At 38.3% G+C, this 24,797-nt stretch overlaps 2 protein-coding genes across 2 annotated transcripts; one reads left to right on the forward strand and one right to left on the reverse strand.

The window, feature by feature from the left end:
• Positions 1-1,086: 1,086 nt before the first annotated feature.
• Positions 1,087-2,192, forward strand: LOC113506864 (putative nuclease HARBI1). Its single transcript, XM_026889701.1, has 3 exons — positions 1,087-1,268; positions 1,379-1,520; positions 1,648-2,192. Exons 1-3 carry the CDS (start codon positions 1,266-1,268, stop codon positions 2,064-2,066), a joined length of 564 nt encoding a protein of 187 aa, XP_026745502.1. The 5' UTR covers positions 1,087-1,265; the 3' UTR covers positions 2,067-2,192.
• Positions 2,193-2,563: 371 nt separating this feature from the next.
• Positions 2,564-4,785, reverse strand: LOC113506867. The gene is made up of 4 exons (XM_026889704.1): positions 4,560-4,785; positions 4,132-4,264; positions 3,095-3,209; positions 2,564-2,950 (listed from the first exon to the last, which is right to left on the reverse strand). Exons 1-4 carry the CDS (start codon positions 4,607-4,609, stop codon positions 2,616-2,618), a joined length of 633 nt encoding a protein of 210 aa, XP_026745505.1. The 5' UTR covers positions 4,610-4,785; the 3' UTR covers positions 2,564-2,615.
• Between the last annotated feature and the right edge of the window lie 20,012 nt (positions 4,786-24,797).

Here is a 24,797-nt window from a genome sequence, read left to right on the forward strand (position 1 = left end):
CTTGCGAAAAAGTATTCGTATCGTTAACGTGAGCGTTTTGTATGGAAACATAAACAGCGCCTCTAGTGTGCGTAATATGAACTAAATTTGTGAGCACGAAACATAAGTCAAGTAAGTTTTCGTATCGTATTCGTAACGTAACTATCGTAACCTTGAGTCGTTTGTATGGAGATAGGAAGCACGAAGGTATAAATTGACGTATCGTATCGTGATTGTCGAAGGCTGGCTTGCGAGTTTTACGAAAGTTTATTACACTTTAAATTTGACAGTGACAAAACTTTCGTCAGAGTTTCTTGGAAGATTTAAATAGTAATTAAGTGATTGTGTGACCGAATTTTGCTGAAAATGCTTAGATTAACAAGAAGCACCCATCGACGTAGCACGTTGTACCATTATCTTGCGGCGCGATTGATTGTTGAAAGTGGAAATGTACGAAGAGAAACTAGGTGAGTCATCTACTTACAATACTTTATGTAGAATAAATAGAAAATAAGTTGGTTTATTAATGTACTATTGTAATTTCAGAGAAATCTCGAGGAGAGCTCTCCTCAGAAAAAATATAGCCAATATTAACGTGCAATATCTAAGCGATACAGAATTTAGAAATAGATTTCGTTCAGTAAGGAAGCATTTTTGCATTTATGTCGCGAATTAAGGGTCAAATCTAGTCTATGACCAAGTAAAAGGATGGATCAGCCTGGAACATAAAGTAAGTGTAGTAAATACTTGAATTTACCCAAAATTTTAACCAATAGGTACATTTTTATGGGGCGCTCTACTAAATTTAATGGATATAATATTTTTTAAACACATATTCATTTATTATTTGTATTTCTAGGTACTGTGTGCTTATTTTATGCTACAGGCTCCTACCAAAGAATAGTAGGAATGGCTAAATGTTTAGGGCAAACCACAGTTAGTAAATATGTGAGACAGGTTACTGACGCCCTTGTAACCCCCTCAATATTAAATTACTTTATAAAATTTCCTGCGACCCTAGAGCAGCGTAATATTATAAAAACAAGTAAGTAGTAATCAAATTATAATAACTAAGTTTGCACAAATTGAGTGGACTGTATTGAATAGCGAAATTAAATAATAGATTAAATTACAAAAAATCCTTTATTTACAGATTTTATACAAAATTTGGCATCCCTGGAGTAATAGGATGCATAGATGGGTCTCATTTTCATATATTCACTCCAAAAAGAGACATTGAGCATTTATTTTATTGCAGAAAGCATTTCTACTCACTGAATGTGCAAATGGTGAGATATTAAATTTTAATATACCTCACTCAGCACCGATGGCCTAACATTAATTAATTACAATAATTATGTTGTACAGTTGCATCTTCATCCCACATTTTACATTTCAGATATGTGACAGTGAATGCCGAATTATTAGTGTTAATGCAAAATATGGAGGTGCTACCCACGACGCATTTATTTGGGAAAATAGTCAAGCCAATAGATATATCCAGGACATAAATAAAAATAATGAACAAGTTTGGTTTTTAGGTAGGTAAAAATGTATTAACCAATTAGAAAAAGATATGTTGCAAAATACTTAGGGCAGCAGGCAAGTTCCAGTAATTAAAATTTATAGATTTTTAATAACTTATTCTTTAAATAAAAAAAATTCCAGGTGATTCTGGATATCCACAGAGGCCTTGGATGATGACACCAATCCCAGATGCTGCTGAAGGTACGCCAGAGGCAAAATATAATACCATCCATGGGAAAGCCAGAGTTGTAATAGAAAATACATTTGGTAGACTTAAAAATAGGTGGAGATGCCTTTGTAAGGACCGGACATTACACTACACCCCCGAAAGATGTGCAACTATAATTATGGCATGTAGCGTTCTACACAACTTAGCGATAGATTTTATGGTGCCCGATCCTGAAGAAGATGTCATAGATTCTTTAGAATTAGGAATATCAGCAGTTTCTTCAGAAGAACCTCTTCGCGATCATGGTTCTAGAGATGATTTGATTCGCGGTAGAACACTAAGACAAATATTAGTGGATAGAATCAATAGACTACACATTGTTAATAATTAATTTAATGTTCCATTTTTTTTCTAGGTTTTGTGTTACCATGTGTCATAAGAGAATAATTGTATGAGAACTCTGTCTGTATTTTTTTTCTTTATTTGTAATTTTAAACTCATTGCACAGAGTGTTAAGTCTTAGCTAATTGTTTTTTATTTGTATTTTCGTGTTGTTACTTTTAAGCTCTATATTGTATTTTATAGAACGGTGTCGTCGCTAAGAGACTGTACATGTGCTGTTATTTTAATTTGAATTTTTGACGGTCATAAAGAGCTGTTTTGCAGCCAAGTTTTAGTAAATGGTTTTTGAATGTAGAAATGGTTTTTCTTTTGTGATAAATTAAAATTTCCAGATACTATTCCACTATTTAATAAAAAGTATTTCTCTATGAAATATAATTAAAAGATCTTAAATAATATATTGTCTAAGTTATTTATTAAGCTAATCTTTATCTACATACACAAATAAAACTTAATAACAATAAACAAACAAAACAATAAGCCTAACCAAATAACTTACTATTAGTTGCATATTTGGCGAAACAAATAATGTCCGATTTTATACACTTTTATTCGCCAAATATGCATCCAATACCTTCAAAGCTTCTTTAAAAAAATCCAGCCATTTAGCTTGCAACTGCAGCTCTACATCACGCTGTCTAATCCTCTCTCTTTCTAATTCTTCCGCAACTCGATCACGCTCTCTTTCATACTGCCTTGCGGACCCCTCACACTCCTTAAATACTTTTAAAATTTCATCGTCGGCTTTCTTCTTTTTCTTCGGCGGCTTCCAATGTGTGTCCATTGAAGCTATTGAAGGTGGTAGTGGATGCGCGGGAGGTGGAGGTGGAGCGATTGAGCGTTGGCTACTTGTTCCCGGAGTATTCCAAGCATCTGGCAAAATGATGGGCATTTAGGTAGTTATCTCGACTTAATGTGTTAGTTTTTAGTTTTAATGATTGAATTATAATTCATTTAGTACTAGTTATTTCAAACACAAAAGGTAATCTAAAGTATTTAAATTAAAAATATACCAACCGTCAGCAACGGGTGTTAGTTTTATAGGTATGTCATCAACAATAACTTCACTTGTTTTTGTGTTTGTTTCTTGTAGATGAGTACCTGACAAGCTCTCTTCCTCCTCAACATCAACCTAATTTTCATAAAAAAAATACATTAGGGAACACACATCATATGTTTCAAAGCAGTGCTAACTACTACTTATGTTTATTTTTTTATCAAAAGTCTGCTCTTGAGGATAATCAATAATGCAGATAACATCAAACTTCAAGAGACTAACAAGCATCATAATTCAAATAAATAATGTGGTAAAAACAAAAGCATGAGATTAAGTCATGCACCACTGCAAAAGAATTTTAAGTGTAACTATACTAACAAAAAAGAGCTTAAGTGGTGACCCTTTTTTGTTATTCTGGGGATTTATAAAGAGGTAGGTCCTTCTCATAGAGAAAACTTTTGACCACATTCAGTCCCGTTTAAGAATATCATATTCACATAATTCTTCAATGGTTACCAAGCTTATTGTATTTCTATGAAAATATACTATATGTCCAGTCATGAGCAATATGATGAGTACACAATCCAAAAGTTGAACACTTGACTTATATCAGTCTGAGGTAAAAACTATAATTTTAGTAACTATTTAAATAAACATAATTATCTTTGCTTATGACTGTATAATTATGTGCATCAAAAATTGAAAATAACTCATTTTAAATGTTACAAAGAAAAATTCTTAATCACACCTGTATGAAGCCAGCTTCTTGTATGGGCATTCCAGTAGCAGCCTGCACCCCAATTATATTCATAACCCTGGTTTCTAAGTCGGTTAATGTTAATTGAAGCGCAGGCCCACCACCTGTACCATGAGCTGACCTATTTATTTTGGCCCACTTTCGTTTCACGTTGTTTTTGAAATCACTCCAAACCTTAATATGAATAAAAAACACCACACCAATAATAGAGAAGGATGCCCAACGCCAACATAAAATGCATGCAATGAATTTCTACTTGTGAGATGAAACTATAACCATGGATAAAGATTTGAGACATACCTTTCGCCACTTTTCCTCTGTTCTAGAGTCGCCTGTGCCATCACTATTGAGCATATCCGAAAGCTCCTTCCATTTTAGCTGTACATAGTGTCTACCACGAGGGCCTCCGCTGGGTTTAGACAAGTCTCCATGCCTATAATAATTTAAATAATTTTAGAATTAAACGACTGTCTCCCATTCTATCTGGTATACACTTAATTTTAGACCTACATAAATATCATAAATTAAATACATACCCCATGGAAGTTTATTTCAATTTGATTCAAATTTGTTAAAGAACTATCAATTTAGCTTACCATTTTTTATGACCCAATTGTATAAATACACTACCTTTTGATTCATAATAATATGTATATTTAAATTTTCCATTAAAATATCATTTATCAACTGGTATGTTTACAATAACATATTAAATGAAATTTACTTACTTTTCCATGAATTCCACCATAATTGTGTATTGTGGGTGGCTGGTTCTCATTTTCTAAACTTCAGTGGTTTTGTAACTGCGATTGTAAATCCCGTTAACACTTTTAGATGTAAAGTAATACGAGTTCTTCACTTCACTTCAAAACAAAGTTGTCCTTGAATGAGCTTCGCGGCACAAAATGTCATGTCGTTCGTTTAGGAACACAGTTTCAAAATAAACCAAGTTTCAGTATTATATTAATTAAATACACCATTTATTTTAAATTAATATTAACTTTTATTAATGGTTCGTTGTAAAGCATTAATATTTAAATGGTTTTAAAGTTTTAAAGGCAGTGAAATCACTACGAACAAAATACGTTATAGTTTTTGAACGAAACGTTCAATCAATTTTACGATCCTTCGTTCAATGTTGTCCCTCCTTACTTACGTTAGTATGACGTCACTATCGAAATCGTATCGAGGTCTCGATACGATTACGATAGTGCTTCGTGCTTCCTACTTTAGTTGTATTCCGTTATCGTATCGTCAACTCGATACGTTAACGATACGAAACTTACAAATGTTCGTGCTAGGGGTACTGTTCGGCGTAACCAATGTTTGGACGTTGGACGGCACTATACACATCAAGCTCCCCGATGTTAACCGTCGCCGTGAGTTTAGTCACGAAGAGGTGATGGTGTTGTGTAGGGAGCATGGCAAGTCACTTCAAACTGAGGCTCCGTCTGCACCCAAAGCTACTGCGAAGATTCCAAGTCCGTCGCCGGTTGTGTAGGTGTCGGTAAAGCCAAACGTAATGTTCAAAAGAAGTGATAGAACTCCTCTCTTTCTAACCATCCAGTTTAATTGTTACACTATAACAAAGTGCTATGTTTCTTTTAATGCAAATATTGGTTTAATCTTTCTCTAGACAGTGTTAACTTTCCTTTTGCAGTCTACCGACTTTTGATTTTATTATTTTTTCTTGTATCAATCCTTTATTTCGTAGTGCTGACATTAGTTATGATAGTGACAGTGACAGTTGTCAAATGTCAATCTGTGAAGGATGCGTTCTGATTTTTTGTTTTTAAAATTATCTTTGTAACAGTCGACCGGCAGGTTACGCAATTTTATTTTAGTGAAATTAATTTTAGTAATTAGTTGTAGTTTCCCTCTTATTCTATTATTAGTATTTATTGTTTATATATATTTTATTTAGTATATCTTTGATGTCTGACGACTCATTTTATTCTGTCAGTGACAGTTCTTGTGACTCCTACACATCTATTAATGATACCACTTCAGTAAATAGTTACTTAATTGACGAATGTCAGAGGTACCCAAACTTTTTAAATAATAATAATAATAACTTTATTTCTCACCACAATATACAAAAATATTTTACATTGGCCAGATTCGGCAGTATACATAATCTAGGTAAGTATATATTGTGAGAGACTGGTGCCTAAGCTAGGCTCGAGGCCTGTATTTCAGGACAACAGGATCCCACCCCTTTACATTTTCATTTTGTAACTTATGTACTAGGCGCGTTGACAGAAAGTGATAAGGTTTTTAAACATTTACGCCGACAATTAAAGTTATTTCAGTTAACGTGAACAAAGGTTTAATTATGCGAGACGAATGTTAGTAAATGTGATGTTTGTGTGTGTGTGTTTGTGTGTGTGTGTGTGTGTGTGTGTGTGTGGGTGTTTGTGTGTGATTGTGTGTCTAGGTTATTATGTTATAAGCATGTTTTCAGTATCCGTATAGTTTAAATTTAGTAGCCAGTCAGCTAGCCTCTTTTTGCATTTATTTTTTGTGATTTGTAACACCTTATTAGTTTTGTTATATAGGTAGCCACCCAGATAGCAAAAGAAACGTTACGCAAAAGTAGTTTTATGACTTAGGTGATGGCGCTCCACTGGGTCATATCGTCTTTTCCCCCTGGATAGCATTGGATTATAAACCAGGCCAGTATGCTGTTTCAACAGAGTGTGTAGTATGAATAATTGTCGCACTGTAAGGACTTTACATTCTTTGTATAGCAAAATGTGTGTCATATTAATGCACAAAGTGTTCCCCAACACCATCTTGCTTGAGCTGTGAGACTAAGCGGACGTACTTATTGTTGTGATTATAATGAGACATTTTTAATTACAAATATTAATTAGTAATATTTTTTTTTTGCAAACCTGCAAAAATGAAGTGTGTCGCGTGTATGCATCTTTATACATTGTACAAGATGAAGCACTTTTATTAAGTACTAAAGAGTGTTTTCTGTGTTAGTATGTCTAACCCAGGAATAAGCCCTTTTGGGCGTAGCCAATTATTACGGCGTAGTCCACCGCCGACGCCTTCGCCGTCTGAACAACACCAGACTCTTGGAGACCCAGAGCCGCCAGCGTCCACTGAGCCTGAAGTGGAATACGTTTCTACGCCGGAGATCCAGAAATGGTTGACCTCTATCGACTCCATTATGTCGGAAGTTTGTGGTATCGTAGCAGAAGGTAAAATCAATAACGACCAGAAACTCCGTGTCACCAACCTATGCCGTAAGGTCTCTCATGGGACATCTCAGATGGCGGTACTATACCAGTCCCTGAAGCAGAAGGCAATCCAGGCCCATGTCACTATACGACAACTGCAAGGAGAACAGGACATCGCGTACTCCCTCCAAGAACTAAGACAGGTTGTAGCAGCTGAACGCCAGTCAAGTTCTACTTCATATGCCAATATGGTAAAAAAAGGAGAGGACAAATTTGTACGCCCAGCCAATCTCAGCTCTCTTGCTATTTACCCAAATGACAAGACGCAGAGCAGTGATGACACCAAGACCCTTGTCCAGAAAATTATCTCGCCTGGAGAGCTGAAACTTCGAGTCCGTGGTTTGAAGAAAATTAAAAACGGAGGAGTTATTATCAGTGCGGACAGCAAAGGCGACATAGAGAAGCTGAAAACTTCAGAAAAATTGGTTTCTTCAGGCCTCAAAGTCGAAGAACCCTTAAAGCGCCGTCCTCGTATCGCAGTCGTTGGTGTCCCGGTAGCCCTTACTGAATCGGAGGTAATGGAGTGCATTTTTGAACAAAACTTCTCTGAAAAATTGCTGAATACTACGCGTGCGTCATTTCTAAGTGATGTAAGATTGAGCCACAAGTCGGGTAAGAAAGATCGTCCTACCTGTAACTACATTATTGAAGTTCCAGCTAGCATTAGAAAAATGCTGATTAATCAAGGCCGTATTTTTATTAATTGGACGTCGTGCCCAGTAAGAGACTTTACAATAGTGACCAGATGCTTTAACTGCCAACAGTTTGGTCATGCAGCCAAGTTTTGCCGCGAAACAAACCCTACTTGCAACCACTGTGGGGAGATGGGACATTCTTTTAAAGAATGCAACAACAAATCCGCTCCTGCCCAATGTGCAACCTGCAAGCGATTCAAGCGTAAATGTGACCACCCTACTGGCGATGAGAACTGCCCAGCACGCAAATATGCAGAAGACAATTATATACACACGATAGATTATGAAGGCGCCTAAGAGCGCCGATTATTTTACTTGTAAGTAGCACTTAAACACTACATTTAACTTTTCTTTTTGTACTAACTTATTTACATCTTAACGAAATGATAGATAATCTCTTAAGCGAAATTGATCATTTTTCCGTATCTGAAGCAATAATCTACAATGTCGAAAACTGCAAAAAGAATATTCCTACTGGTGAAAAACTACTAACTTTCCTAACTCAGAATATTCGTAGTATTAGCCGAAATTTTAGTGGGTTTGAAGTTCTTTTACAGAACCTTGATATAAGCTGTGACATCATAGTACTTACAGAATGTTGGTTATCAAAACAAATAGATAATTTGCCATTGCTAGATGGTTATACTATGTATAAAACCGCGATAAATGTCAATCAAAATGATGGCCTGGTTATATATATTAAAAATACCCTAAAAGTAGCAGTAGAATAACCCTTATTCCAAGGCTTTAATAGCCTCTTGATTAGAATTAACCTAAACATAGTAGCATTGGCTATATATAGGCCACCATCTCAAAATGTTGATACTTTTTTAAACTCGCTTAGTATAATCTTAGAACAGCTTTCGTCTTATAATAATATCATACTTTTAGGCGACATAAACATAAACATTGTTTCTAGGAAAATTAACACTCATGCGCATAACCACCTCAATATCTGTACATTCCATGGACTATGGCCAGCTCATGATTACCCTACACACCAAAGTGGTTCATGCTTAGATGACATATTTATAAAGTCTAAATTACCATCAAAAACTTATATTACGAATTCATCGCTTACTGACCACCAAGCAATATTACTAACATTACAAACCTCGTTACCTAGAAAAAACTGCATGTGTCAGAAAATACTACAGACCACGTTAGTGATGAGAGGCCAGGACAGCAATATAAGCTTTGTTTTGACTGTTTTACTCATGATGTAATTTTGACATTTGACTAATGAATTTTACTACAGGGAAAATGAAATAATTAGGAGAATAATTAGGAAACAAATATGTATCTAAATTTATTTTATTTCTGCAATTTACTGTTTACTAAATGTAAATATAGTTGTAATCTCAAGGTCTATTTTTCATGAAACATGATAACTGTATATTTTAATTATAACAAGGCAAGGGGAATAGACAACTACATAAGTGATATTGCCATTCCTACTTTTATACATAACACATAATGTACATAAAACATAATAATTGTATTGTATAATACATAAAAAACACATCGTCATCATATCATAATCAATTAATAATAAAACAAGAGACTTAACTTTGAAGAGAAGTAGTCCGTTCCGTAGTCGAAGCTCAACTGGCTGGCGACGCACCGTCCATCGCTTTTATACTGTACCGTCTAAGTCAATTGACAACTAATAACAACATCCGTTAAAATAAGTTACATTTTAAAATTACTACTAACACTTTAAATTATTATTTTGATGATTTGTAATTAATATTTAATATTTTACTAATATTTAAATAACCGACATAATAATATTTCATACCGGAAGTTCTGTTAAAAAGTATCTATTTTAATCTTTGAGGGTAGATCAATTGAAAATTTGAATCACATCAAAATAATTTTACAGATACCATCACGGCCATACTGACATGTACTTCGTTCTCGAAGTACAAATTACCTTACATTTAATGATCAACATACATAATACTTAGTCTAATACATTTTTTTACATTGTTACCGTCGATCTTTTCACATTAAGATGACGAAATAACAACGGTCAGTTGTTTTAGACATTAATCTAGCCCCACACCTGCTGCGCATGAGACAGGCTAGAATAAAACAACTAACTTCAGCAGTTCCAATTTCACATTCATCATAACATGTGGTGTTGAAGGAAAACAAACAGTTTAATTAAACATGATCAAATATACATTGTTCTTAACAAATCATTAATTATAATCACTATATGACACAAATACAATTTTTAAATTTAAATCTTTATAATTTTAAACATTATTGTCGTCAACCCATACACCTGACCATAATCTCAATTTATCTTTAGCTATGGTTATGTTCCTTAGGTTACCTACTCCTCTAAGAGAATACCTATCATGTGGTAGAATGCCAATTATTTCGTAAGGACCCTTGAACCTGGGACTTAGCTTATCACGACGCCTATGGTCTTGGTTTACATATACGGTGTCACCAACATTAAAAACCTTGTTATCTCGCCTCACAACATCAAAACGGTTTTTGAATTTATCGGCCTCTGAACATAAACGCTGATAAGCTAGTTCGCGGTCCGCCCTTACATCAAAGTTATTTTCGGAAATAATAATATCATTTAGATGAGCTTGGATAGACGGAATATTAGCATTACAACCAATGAGCAAACGGATTGGTGTGAAACCGGTAGATTTCTGGACAGTGGTATTAATTGACTGCTGTACTTTCCACAACCCGCTTGGCCAGTCTGACGAGCCATTACATGTAGTATTTAACATGTCGATAACAGTACTAACATACCGTTCCACTTGTCCATTACCCCTTGGTGTACCCGTGGAAATCATATGGTGTTCAATATGTAATTCATTAAATAAAGAACGAATTTGGGTGGAGCTGAAATTAGTTCCCCTATCTGTTATTACTGTTGACGGAGTTCCGAATAAAGTAATGGTTTCTCTTATAATGGGTACAAGTTCTTGGGCATTAAGAGTTTTGAGAGGTTTCAATAAGCAAAATTTTGTAAATCCATCCACTATAAGTAGAATATATTTGAAACCTTCGCTGGTTAGTGTAAATGGACCTGTACAGTCTATATGAATCGTGTGAAAAGGAATTGGGCTTTTATTAATAGGATGTAAAAACCCTTGCTTGGGACCTGAATGACCTTTACGTTCGATACATATTAAGCAGTGTTTTAAGTATTTTCTAATGAAAGCGGACATGCGAGGAAACCAAAAATATTCAGAAAGTTTTTTGAAAGTTTTGTCAACTCCTACATGACAGTTCTCGTCGTGAAAAAGTCTTAAAAGTCTAAATCTTGTGCCTTTAGGAACATACAGCTTTGATTGATTGGGTCTGACCTTATAAAATAACAAATGATTATGTAAGAAGTATCGATTTTCATCTAGTTCACCGGATACAACTTGAGAAATCAGATTTTGAGTTTCTGGGTCGTTTTGTTGTGCAATTTCTAACCAAGACTGTGGTTCTTCAATTAAATTAACAACCTTAGTTTCACTTTGAGTCTCATTATTATTAGATTTAAGAGGACTGGGGTTCTCAACAGGATTACGGCTAAGAAAATCAACGTGGCCTATGTATTTACCTTTTTTATATACTATTTCAAAATCAAAGTCTTGTAAAAAGGTCCACCATCGGGCAACACGGGGAGTTAAATCTTTCTTATTCATTGTAGCTTTAATAGAATTACAATCTGTAAAAATTTTGAATTTAATACCCAGAAGGTATACCCTAAAATGTTTTAATGCATTAAAAATTGCCAAAGTCTCTAAATCATACGAACAGTATTTAGATTCTGCAGGTGATGTACGTCTGCTGAAGTAGGCTATTACTTTCTTATTATTATTTATTTTTTGTACAAGAATTGCACCATAACCTAGAGAGCTAGCGTCTGTATAAAGTTCCGTTTGAAACTTAGGATCAAACACAGTTAATAAGGGTTTAGAAGATAAATGTTTTATAACATAATCTCTAGCCGCATCCTGTTGGGCTCCCCACTCCCACTTTTCATTATTTTTAGTCAGTTTTGTTATGGAAGCAGTACGAGCAGCGAAATTTGGGATAAATTTGCGGAAATAACTGGCAAGACCCATAAACTGGCGTACCTGTTTTACGTTACTAGGGACAGGGGAGTTTACTAGATCAGCTACCTTTGTATCACTTGGCCTAACACCTTCTCGTGAAATAACTCTACCTAAATATTCTATGCTTTCGACGAAAAATTTACATTTTTTGATATTTATAGTGAACCCGGCATGGGACAGTGCTTGAACAGTTTCGTTTAAATAACACAGACCCTCATCTATCGTTGAAAATGGAATGAGAATGTCATCGATATAGACTAGTAGAAACTTTAAGTGTTGAACGGCCTTCGTGATTGCCCTTTGAAAAACAGACGGTCCATTACAGATGCCAAAGGGCATTTTCAAAAATTCGTAATGGCCGTCGGGAGTCACGAAAGCAGTGTATTTTATAGAATCAGAAGCTACTGGAATTTGGTAAAATCCGTTTTTCATGTCGATAGAAATGAAATATTTAGCTCTACCTAGCCTGTCTATCTGGTCTTCGATGAGAGGAAGGGGGTATCGATCTTTTTCCAAAATTTTGTTTAATGCTCTATAATCTATACAGAGCCTATCACTTCCATCCTTCTTTTTGACTAAAATAACTGGGTTTGCAAAAGGAGAATCACTTTCCCGGATTATGTTTTGTTTCAAAAGTTCTTGAACTATCTCATTAACCTTCTCCCTCTCAATCGGTGCCAGACGATAAGGGCGATAATATATGATTTCATTCTTAACTAATCGCAATTTTAATTCACCGGTCTTTACTGTACTAGTCTCATCCAAGACGGAAGGATATTTATGAAAAAATTTTCTTACTTTTTCTTGCAGTTCTAAATCAAGATGCTCAATTTTTGAAGTTAATTCATTTAATTCTGATATATCAGTAAGTACATTTACTTCCGTCTTGGTTTGAACTGGCTTCCTAAACAATTGACTACCTAATGAATCTGTAACAATCTGCACGTCTGGGTACTGAACAGCGTTTCTGCCTATAAGTAAATTATATTGAAAATCATTATCCCTGACAACATGTATATCTAATTCTAAACAAACTTCTTGGAATTGGACAAGCACGGTAATGATAGCAAAAACATAAATTTTATTTGATCCTATTCCGTTTAAATAAATTGACGTTGGTGAGAAATGGCATCCCAAGCGTCTTGCTACTGATTCTTTTATTAAACTACAATTGGCTCCTGTGTCTATTAATGAATCAATTGGTACTCCATTAACTATGACACGAGTTAAGTTTAGTTCGGTCTTTCTAAAAAAATAACTGCCTTATTTGGTACTATGGTAATGGATGAAGAATTATTTGACTCGGCTCTTTGCTTATGATAGCACACCGATTCAGTGTGACCTATCTTTTTACAATATGTACATATTATTGTACGAGGATCATTAGGTCTAGATGATTGTGGGGCTTGGAAAGTAGTGGAGCTGTGAACAGATGTTTGCCTATTTTTAGGGCAAAATGACTGTACATGGCCAGCTTTATTACAAGTGAAACACTTCTTTTCACCAGAAAGTTTGGGTACTTTAATTCCCGAAGGACCTGAATCACTACTTTCTAACGGTCTCTTTTTGGATTTGGCATAAATTGAGAGGAGAGATATAAGGGCAGCAGTTGTAGTGACGCCGCTATTGAGTGAGGCCATCCTAACGTCAACATCAGTTATCCCACCGCAAACTAATTCAATGAGTTGTTCATCGGTGAAAGAAATTTTTGTATTTCGATACAGTCTTATTTTTTCTCTAGCGTACTCCCCATAAGAATCAGCAGAATCTGATGTATGTAAAACTGCCTTGCTAAGTCTCTCGGATAAGTTTTTCTTTTCGGGATAGGCATCGATAATGTCCGTAGAAAACTTTTACCAAGATCTACCTTCTGATGGTTCCCAAGACTCGAACCAAGTTACAGCGGAACCTCTGAGAGACTTACCAGCTTTAGCTGCCGTCTTGATACTGCTCCACTTCAAATCGGCACGGAGAGCTTCAATGCTGCCACACCAACTCTTGGCTCCGCAATCATTCTTGTCAGGGTCAAATAGTGGCAGAGCGATGTCATCATCTTTTTGTTGGGTTGTAGATACAGCATCCCGGATTGCTTTCAGAAGATTGGTAATCACTTCAGAATCCATCCTAAAAATATAATAAAATGAATTAACTATGAGAGGCGAAGGAGGTATCCCACTTCTGATGTCAGAAAATGCTACAGACCACGTTAGTGATGAGAGGCCAGGACAGCAATATAAGCTTTGTTTTGACTGTTTTACTCATGATGTAATTTTGACATTTGACTAATGAATTTTACTACAGGGAAAATGAAATAATTAGGAGAATAATTAGGAAACAAATATGTATCTAAATTTATTTTATTTCTGCAATTTACTGTTTACTAAATGTAAATATAGTTGTAATCTCAAGGTCTATTTTTCATGAAACATGATAACTGTATATTTTAATTATAACAAGGCAAGGGGAATAGACAACTACATAAGTAATATTGCCATTCCTACTTTTATACATAACACATAATGTACATAAAACATAATAATTGTATTGTATAATACATAAAAAACACATCGTCATCATATCATAATCAATGAATAATAAAACAAGAGACTTAACTTTGAAGAAAAGTAGTCCGTTCCGTAGTCGAAGCTCAACTGGCTGGCGACGCACCGTCCATCGCTTTTATACTGTACCGTCTAAGTCAATTGACAACTAATAACAACATCCGTTAAAATAAGTTACATTTTAAAATTACTACTAACACTTTAAATTATTATTTTGATGATTTGTAATTAATATTTAATATTTTACTAATATTTAAATAACCGACATAATAATATTTCATACCGGAAGTTCTGTTAAAAAGTATCTATTTTAATCTTTGAGGGTAGATCAATTGAAAATTTGAATCACATCAAAATAATTTTACAGATACCATCACGCGCGACATCGCGGAGTTCGCGACAGCTGAGGTACGCTCCGCCTCACCTCGGGGGAAAGAGACGGGTTGCGAATACAAACATTTTTCGTCCTTGTCGCACCGTGGTGGACCCGGAGTGCGCGGCGGTTATTTGCAAATTATTGGACTCTAATTTTGATTCTCAATAACCAAGATAATGCCGATCTGCGGGGCTTGCGGCTCGATGATAGTGGATCGCTGCTTTATGGAGTGCTCCAATGGGAGGTGTAAGAAAAGTTACGATATAGCATGTCTTGAGGTTGATGTGGAAGTATTTAAGTCTTATACGGAAGAATATAAATTAACTTGGGTTTGTCCTGAGTGTATATGCTTAATGCCGAAAAGAGGGAACGTGGATACCCCGATTGTCGTTAGGACACCTGCATCTAAAGGTACCACCTCCATCCCACCCATTGATAACATAAATATGAAGAGAGGTAGTCAGGCCTGTTGTTCACCAACAATGGATGCTGATTCAATGCTGCTTGAGGAATTACGAGACTTTCGAGCTGAAATTATGGTCCGTATGGACAGCCAAGCTGAAACGATTAATGTCTTGTTGAATCAATTCAGCCAAACAAGATCCGATTTAGATAGTATTATGAAACTGATGAGGGTACTGGAAGAAAAAGTAGCTACAAAACAAACTCGTGACATATCGAACGAAACAGTCCAGAACCCTCCTTCTACGTTCGCCGAAATAACTAGCCAACAGAAGAATCCTAATACTAAAAAAAAACAGAAAATTTCTAAAACTACCACCACCACAACGCACAAAGATAATAAAGGTGGGGCCACGAAGGCCGCAGTGTTGCCGATAACGGAATCGGCAGTTATCACTGCCTTACCAACGAGCACACCCCATGAACAAACGGATGTAGAGGAGGGCGACACTGGAATGGGCTGGACAACAGTTACGAAGAAAAAAAATAACAGACCACCTAAAAGCGTAGCAGTAGGAACAAATAAGGAATTGAAAGCCATACAAGCAACGGAAAGAAAAAAACACTTGCACGTGTGGCGCCTGCATCCTGAGACTACCATTGAAGCTATAACAGACCATGTAAATAGTGTGTGTGGCCCTGATGTGCATATAAAAGTTGATAAAATCGTTCATAAAACTAAAAGAGATTATGCATCATTTAAAATAGAAGTACCTGAAAACTGTTTCCAGAAATTAAATCAGCCTGAAATCTGGCCCATAAACACCGAGTTTAATGAGTGGATTTGGTTTCGAAACTCCACGAAAACCGGAACAAATTAACACCATTGACATTTACTACCAAAATGTTAGAGGGCTTCGAACAAAGCTGAATGACTTCAGAAGTAGCGTAGAATTAATGGATGCAGATATATACGCAATCACGGAGTCGGGTTGCAACCCTTCTATACATGACGCAGAATGAATCCCGCCGGGTTATAAAATACTTCGCTGCGACCGAGCGGACGGTCGAAAGCAGGGAGGCGCGCTTTTAGCGGCCACACATCGGTTCGAGCTGCGACAAGTGTACGTGAGTGACGTAGATATAGACAGCTGTGTTTTTGAATTAGTCAATGCAACAGTTTACTTAAATAGACGATTTTTATTTTTGTGCTCAGTGATTTATATTCCGCCTGGTAGTTCGGAGAATGATTGTATGGTTTTGTTTGGTATATTAGAGAAACTATGTACTAAGTATAAACAAATTACTGTGATAGGTGATTTTAACCTTTATTCGTGTCCGATAAATGTGAGGAGTTATTATGAGTATTTTTTGTCCTTTTGCGAATTCACTCAAAACAATAATGTCTCTAATTGTTTAAATAGGCAACTAGATTTAGTATTGAGTACGGGTTTGAGCGAGGTGTCAGTAGTGAGGGCGGACGGGTCGCTCGTGCCCGTGGACGCACACCACCCGCCGCTCGCGGCGTGCGTGCAGCTCGCGGGTGCGAGCGCCCCGCGCCCCGCCCCCGCTAGCGCCGGCAGCGCAAGCATTTCTAGAAACCGCGTTGGGATTTTTTTAAAGCGAATTATGAATTATTATACTCTATGTTATTAAATACTGATTGGACCGATATGTATGAGCTGAGAGATGTGGACGATATTTTGAATCTATTTTATGATAAAATAAATACCATTTTAGATGCAAGTGTTCCGAAGAAAACATTAAGTGTTAAACAGCGATATATTTACCCCAAATGGTACACTAATGAGATAATTAAAAACTTAAAAATTAAAGCAAGTCTACATAAAATATATAAAACCACTAAATCAACTAGTACCTACCACGAATATTCAGAATATAGGTCACTCATTAAAAAACTAATAGAAATGGCGCGCAAGCAGCACGAAACTATTATTCAAGGTCAGTTCGCGAAAGACCCTAGATCGTTTTGGCAATATATAAGGTCACAGAAAAATACAGCGGCTAGGCAGGACATAGTGAAGGACGGTCAGTATTTGTCGGACGAGGAGTGTGCGGAGCAGTTCGCGAGTTACTTTAAGTCGGTATATAGTAATGCTCCGCCACGACTAGACGCAGAAGAGGCGGCAGCTGAAGCGGGGGACACTGGTAGCCAATGTTTACAAATAAATAAGCTTAGTCTTAAGGATGTTAGGAGTGCTCTCGACCGCCTCAAGCCGAAGCGATCTGCGGGCCCGGATGGTTTACCAGCGTTCCTTTTTAAAGATTGTGGTAGGGTACTCGCGGAACCTTTACTTTTTGTAGTTAACACTTGTCTTCAATCTGCGAAGTTCCCAGACAAGTGGAAGATTACGCGAGTCATTTCAGTGCCGAAGGGCAGGGCGGGACCGGACATCAGTGGATACAGACCAGTAGCTGTGTTATCGACGCCAGCAAAGGTGTTCGAGTCTGCCATTCAGCGCTGTATGCAAGAGCAAGTACGCGGACAGTTATCGGATGCTCAGCACGGATTCCGTCCGGGGCACAGTACTGCTACCAATCTACTGGATTTCATGGGACGCGTGGTGCCGGCTGTGGATGCTGGGGGGCAGGTGGACGCAGCTTATTTTGATTTTAGAAAAGCTTTTGACACCGTAGATAATAACATCTTACTGCGAAAGCTAGCCGAGTTCGGATGCGCCCAGCATCTATTGCGGTTTTTCGCTAGTTACATGCAAGACAGACAGCAGTATGTGGATTACAACGGATGTGAATCTGATCCATATTACACCTGGTCGGGGGTAAGTCAAGGCAGCAATTTGGGTCCTCTGGAATTCCTGATAGTGATAAACAATCTGCCGGAAGTCGTAAGGCATGGCGTTTGTTTATTATTTGCGGATGACTTTAAGTTGCTGCTGGAGATTAGGTCCGAATCAGATTGCAGACGCCTTCAGGAGGATATCGATAGCATAGTACAATGGAGTCATGAAAACAAGCTGTACTTCAACGTATCCAAGTGCTCGTTGATGAGCTTCACCCGCGCTCGGGCACCTGTGCGCTATGATTATGTGGTAGACGGGGCGCCACTACAACGAGTCACCGAGGTGCGAGACTTAGGTGTTTTCATGACTCTCGATCTGACATTCCGGGAGCACATAAACAGAGTCTGTAAGAAAGCATACAGAAACCTAGGATTTATTTTGAGACAGACACATAGCTTCACCAACATCACAGCAGTCAGGGTCCTATATGATGCACTAGTCAGGAGTCATCTGGAACATAGTGCGGTCATATGGGCTCCTACATGAAGCGAAGTACGCGGTAATGTTGGAGCGCGTTCAAAATAAGTTTACTCGCCACCTGTACAGGAAACTATATGGGGTATATCCGTTTTACCCACTGATGTATCCCACCCTGTTCGTTCTGGGCATGGTTGGTTACAATCAACTGCGTGTCAGACGAGAGTTTGCACTGGTTGCCTACTTGATGAAGGTGCTTCGCGGATTGGAGAGTCACCCGGCAGTGCTGCAGCGCTTGAGCCTGTGTGTGCCGGACCGCTACGTGTGGCGGCGGCGAAGCCCGCCTTTGCTACTGGTACCTACAGCGAGAACCAACTTACTCGCCAAAGCACCCATAACCAGAGCCATCTGTATCATAAACGATCTACATAGCAGCATTGATGTTTTTACATGTTGTTTTGGTGAATTCGCAAAGGAATTATTATTTATTTTATGTTACAAACACAATAGTATATAATTTTAACTTTAGTGGATTACCATGATTGTAAATAATCTAGTTTTTAGTTCTTAGCTGTCGTATTAGGATAAGAAATCCTGTAAAGATAGTTTAAGGTGTTTTTTAAATAAATAAATAAATACTGTGTAGTGACAGGATTAACAAGTCAAGTAGTGGTCTTTCACCATTTTTTAAAAAACGTCAAGTGACTGCGCGCGTCTAATACTCACGGGCAATGCATTCCACAGACGTGTAGCTTGGACCGTGAAGGATTTGTCATAAAATGATGTCGAGTGCATTGGCATTTTCAATTTTAGATTTTCTGATGACCTGAGAGATTTTGCATGTGTATCACAAATAAACTCAAAACGATTTTTGAGATAAAAAGGGGTTCTAGGGTGGAAAAGAATTTTGTAAAGCAAGGAAAGTATATGAGCATTCCGACGAAGTCTTATTGGAAGCCACTTGAGTCTTGCGAAATTCTGAAACATGATCATACTTGCGCAAACCAAATATGAATCTTATACAGACATTCTGAAGACGTTCAAGTTTATTCAGCTGGTCCTCTCTGAGATCAAGATAGCTGGCATCAGCATAGTCAAGAACAGGAAGAAGAAGAGATTTTGCAAGCGCAATTTTTGTAGCAGTGGGTAGGAAATTCCGCAACCGTCTCAAGGATCCCGCAGACGCAAATAACCGCCTACTGTTTCCTGCATCTGCAGTTCCCAAGACATCCTACTATCCATATGTAGCCCAAGGTTCTTCACTGCGGGACTAAAGGGAATCTGGATTCCGTCGAAAATAACTTGGGGAAGGTGGAACCAGTCTATTTTCGAGACCATTCGTGAGCTACCTATGATAATAAGCTGAGTTTTTAAAGGGTTTATTTTAAGCCCACAACACCTACTCCACTCAGCTGTATGTGATAGGTCTTTGTTGATATTTCCAATGGCTTCTGATAGTAGACACAAAGGAGCCTGCGAGTAGATTTGAAGATCATCTGCATAAAGGTGATAGAAAGAAAGGAGATTGTTGGTGATTGAATTTATAAAAATAGCGAAAAGTAATGGAGACAAAACGCCACCCTGCGGCACACCAGCGGTCGTATCGCACCATGACGAACATTTATCGTCAATACGAACACGTTGCCGCCCGTACAGGTAACTGTGAAACCAGTCAATGGCCGTTGGAGATACATTAAGAGAGCTAAGCATACCGAGCAAAATGTCAAAATCAACGGTGTTAAAGGCATTACTAAAGTCTAGGAGAGCAAGAACCGTTAATTTCCCATTTTCCATGCCCAGCCTGATGTCATCCGTAATGTTAACCAAGGCTGTCAGGGTACTGTGACCAGGGCGGAAACCAGATTTAAAGGGATTAAGAAGTCTATTCTTGGATAGGAATGAACTTAACTGATTGTGAATAAGACGTTCTAGGACTTTGGATAGGAATGGTAATATGGATATGGGACGATACTCGGAAAAGGATTTAGGAGTGACTTTCTTTGGTAAAGGAGTAATTTGGGCTTCTTTCCAAGCGTCCGGAAAAACACCACGGGATATGGAATAGTTCAGGAAATGGCATATGACAGGAAGGATTTCATCAAGGATAGGGAGGATCATTTTACGGCTGACACAGTCGCTTCCAACTGCATCAGAGGTAATGGATGCAATGCTCTTCTTAATATCACAAGCGGCAAATTGACTAAAGACGAAGGAAGAATAATCTGGGGTTGGAACACTAGAAAGAGTGTTTAAAGTATTTAGTTTTGTCATCCTATCAAAATTAGGAGACGAAGAGAAATGTTGGTTTAATGAGTCGATATTGACATCCTGAGAAATATTTTCATAGCGTGATTTTCCAATCCCCATTGATCTTAGAAATCTCCAGACCTTAGCCGGATCTTCGTTTTCAACTGATGCGTGAATATGATGGCGTTGAGCATTCCTACACACCTTGTTGCAGTGATTTCGTACATTAACATATTTCTCCCAGTTCGCATGATCAGAGCAGGCCTTGTACCTCGACCTGGCTGCAACCTTTTTGCCCATTAGCAGCTTTATTTCCTCGGTGAGCCAAGGCGCAGGTAAATGCCTGACCTTAAATGAACGAACTGGAGCATGGACGTCGTACAGAGCGATTAGATTACGTGAAAAAAAACTCTACCTTTTCATCCATGCCTGGGGAAGAAAGTAATGGCGACCAGTCAATATTAGCAGCATCCTCACGAAGTCTCCCAAGATCCATGCCACCAAAATTACGCTGCAGAAGAGTTCTTGACTTTGCTTTAGGAGGACGGATTTTATAAGAAAGAAATATAAGGTCATGATAGGAAAATGCATCAGCCGTACATTGGCCGTGTTTGGCCACGTGATCACAGGACGAAACAAAAATTAAATCAAGAAGTGAGGGAGTTGAATGAGGAAAATGATGAGTTGCGTTAAGAGGAAGTATTGAAAGATTGCAAGAATTGACAATAGAGTTAAGAGACACAGATCGGTAATCATTTTTAAGAAGACAGGTGTTAAAATCACCCATGATTATAATGTGACTGTAAGAAGTTACCACGTTTTCTAAAATGTTTTCTAAGGAAGAAAAAAAGTTTGTACGCAAAGACGGACAGTAATAAACTCCAAGTAGAATTTTAGTGGGAGTCATTGTAAGTTCCAGGAAGAGATGTTCCCCGGCATTTGGTGGCGGAGGTTGTGCTGACACATTTACAATTGAAAAGGAAATGTAAGTCCGCAAAAATATGGCAACACCACCACCGCCACCACTTGCGCGGTCGTTTCTAACTAACTGGAATCCTGGCAACGTGTAGGTACTAGATGGGAGGCAAGGTTTGAGCCACGACTCAGAAACTAATATTGCGTGAACATTCTTACAGTCAAAACTTGCCAGCATATCAGGAAAATGAGCCGGAATGCTCTGTGCGTTTATGTGAACTACATTAAAATTCCCAGGAACATCAGAAAAATGCGCAGTTAGTGTATCAGCTAGTGAGGGTAGACTTGTGAAGCTGTCGTCACTGTTACTAGCGGAATAGTAGACATCTGGTTCGCTACTATCATCACATAGAAGACATAAAGAGTGTATAATGTGATAAAATAAATAAGTATGTTGTGTTAAGTTATAAATAAATAAAAATATATTAAAAGGGGACAGCCAAAATCCACCCGCCGGTTGTTCAAGAAAGATATATATAAAGATTACAATAGTATAATTTAACACTTATAGTGGTGGTCCGGGCAAAACGGTAGGTATTCGAAAATAGCACTCTGACAGTAACAGGCAATAACAAACATAACGAGAATACCAGTCCCATTTATTGTCTTTGACGCATCTGTGATATAGTGACAGCTGGTCCATTGTCAATGTCATATTCGTCACAATAATGCGACACACAGCAATGAAAACTTATACCCACTTGTTTACTTAAATTCTATAGTATTAAATATAAAAAGAACAGAAGCTTATAACGGAATGGGTAACATGGACAAAACTACAAAAAGAAACATAGTGGGTAGGCAGACATGAGTAGTGAAGAATTGAAGAAAGAAAAAATTGTATTACCCAGACACAGCACTGTAACGAATGATACTACTTCTTATTGGCAGCAGCTCGCTTGGGCCTGCTCATGGTTATAGGCTTCTTTGGTGTGGCAATAGCAGCAGAATTCGCCGGCGACTCGGTGGTATCTTGCGGCTGTAATACGTTTAGCTCCGCAACAGATGATTTGTGATGCCGCGAGCCATCGGGAGCCAGAACATAAATACATCCATCTCTTGTCCAGCACCTGGTTACCCCAAACCTTTTCCGTGCAGCCATGAACAGGTCATGCCTTGACTTTGTCAAAAACTCCGAGATGGTGATTCCAGTACTCTTTAATTTGGTTTTGTCAAACCATATATTATTACGAACCGTCACATCTCGTAGCTTAACTAAAATAGGACGTAATCTTGAAGAGGAGGTGGAGCGCCCCATTCTGTGACAGCGCTTTACATCATCTGCTGTGAACCCATCCAGCCTCAAGCGTACTTTGACTGTGTCGACCACCACTGCGCCGTATCTTCATCTTTCCTCTCAGGAATGCCATGCAGCAGCAAGATACTTCGTCGCCCACGCATCTCCATAGAGTCTACGGTCTTGGCCAACAACTCTATCTGCTGTTGCAGGCCATTGACCGCCTGAGTGATGAATTCCTTGAAGACAGCAAAGTCGGAGGCCAATGTCGAGATGTTGCTTGAGTCCACTGGCGCCTTCTGCAGCTTTTCTTCAAATTCTGCCATCCGCTTTTGGAAGATATCCATCAGGCCAGTCACAGTGCTGTTTAAGAGATCCATTTGTGATAAATTACAATTTGAAACTTTACTAGTGATTGAAAGGAAACACTTCACCGGCAGGTAGCTTTGTCTAAGCTATTATTGGTACCATTAATCCAGTATAGAATACTTATAAATTTAATTTTAATTAAAAAAATTGTACAGAGCTAATTATTTTGTTGTTGACTTTTTAACTACCCACAATGGGCCATGGTATTACATACATTTACTTAGATTTAAGAATTAGGAAGATAAAGGTTGTAGGGACAACTCAGCTAGACTTTCCAGTAACAGTTTACGAACCCTCACTTTAAATGCCAAACGGTTGGTGGACATCCTGATTTCGAGGAGAAGAGAGTCCCAAAGTGAAACGGCTTGTACAGGGAAAGAAGAGTTGAGGAAACCAGAGCTATGGGAAGGGCACAAAAGAAGAAGATTATATGAAGACTGGTGGTCGCGGTTGTGAGTGTCGCACAGATAGCGGAAATAAGGTGATAAGTAAGCAGGGGGAGAGGGGGACGTCAAGAAAGAAAACAGAGTACAGAGAGCCCGCATCTTACGGCGCTCGCGGATGGGAAGCCAGCCAAGGGTGGTGCGATAAGCAGACACATGGTCAAACTTACGAAGATTGAAAACGAATCGAATACAGTTATTGAGAAGTCTATCCAGTTTATTGAGAAGATCTGCATTCAGGTCCAAATAACACACATCGCCATAGTCGACAACTGGGAAAATAAGTGTTTGCTCGAGCATTACCTTAGTCTTGGACGGAAGGAAATTCTTTACCCGGTATAGAGTACGGAGTGTACCTGTAACTTTTTGTGAGACATCAGCAACTTGTGCACGCCAACTCAGCGTGGAGTCAATCGAGAGGCCGAGATTCTTAACAGTCGGGCCGAGATCGATCACTGATCCGTCGTAGATAATCGGCGGGATGGTCGTCGTATCAAGTTTGCTGAGCATTCGGTGGCTGCCCACGATTATAGCCTGGCACTTGGTGGAGTGGGGGCTCGTGCACTTGGAAGAGCTCGTGGCTAAGCTATAACCGCATAAGTGATTCGATCACAGGTTAAGCTATGCTTGACGCGGTTGGTCCGTAGATGGGTGACCATCTTTGTCATAACGAGTTCATCCGTGTTTCGGAAAGCACGTTAAATTGTAGGTCCCGGCTGTTATTCCTATATCTTTGATAGTCGTTACAGGTAGTCAGAAGCTTGAAAAAGTCTGACAGCCAGTCTAACCAAGGGGTATCGTGTTGCCCAGGTAACTGGGTTGAGGAGGTCAGATAGGCAGTCGCTCCTTGTAAAACACTGGTTGGACTGGTAGCCGACCCCAACATAGTTGGGAAAAGGCCAATGATGACTTGGTGGAGTTCACGGCCAGATCAAACCCCTCCGCCCAATCCCTGATACTATCGAGGTCCCTGTTGATAGAATCCACCGCAGAAGACACAGTTTCGATGCTTGCCTGCGAGTATACCTGCAAGTCGTCGGCATACAGATGATACGCACATCGAAGGTTATGAGTTATATAATT

The sequence above is a fragment of the Trichoplusia ni genome, assembly GCF_003590095.1.
Source record: "Trichoplusia ni isolate ovarian cell line Hi5 chromosome 28 unlocalized genomic scaffold, tn1 tig00003228_group27, whole genome shotgun sequence".
Taxonomy (NCBI): domain Eukaryota; kingdom Metazoa; phylum Arthropoda; class Insecta; order Lepidoptera; family Noctuidae; genus Trichoplusia; species Trichoplusia ni.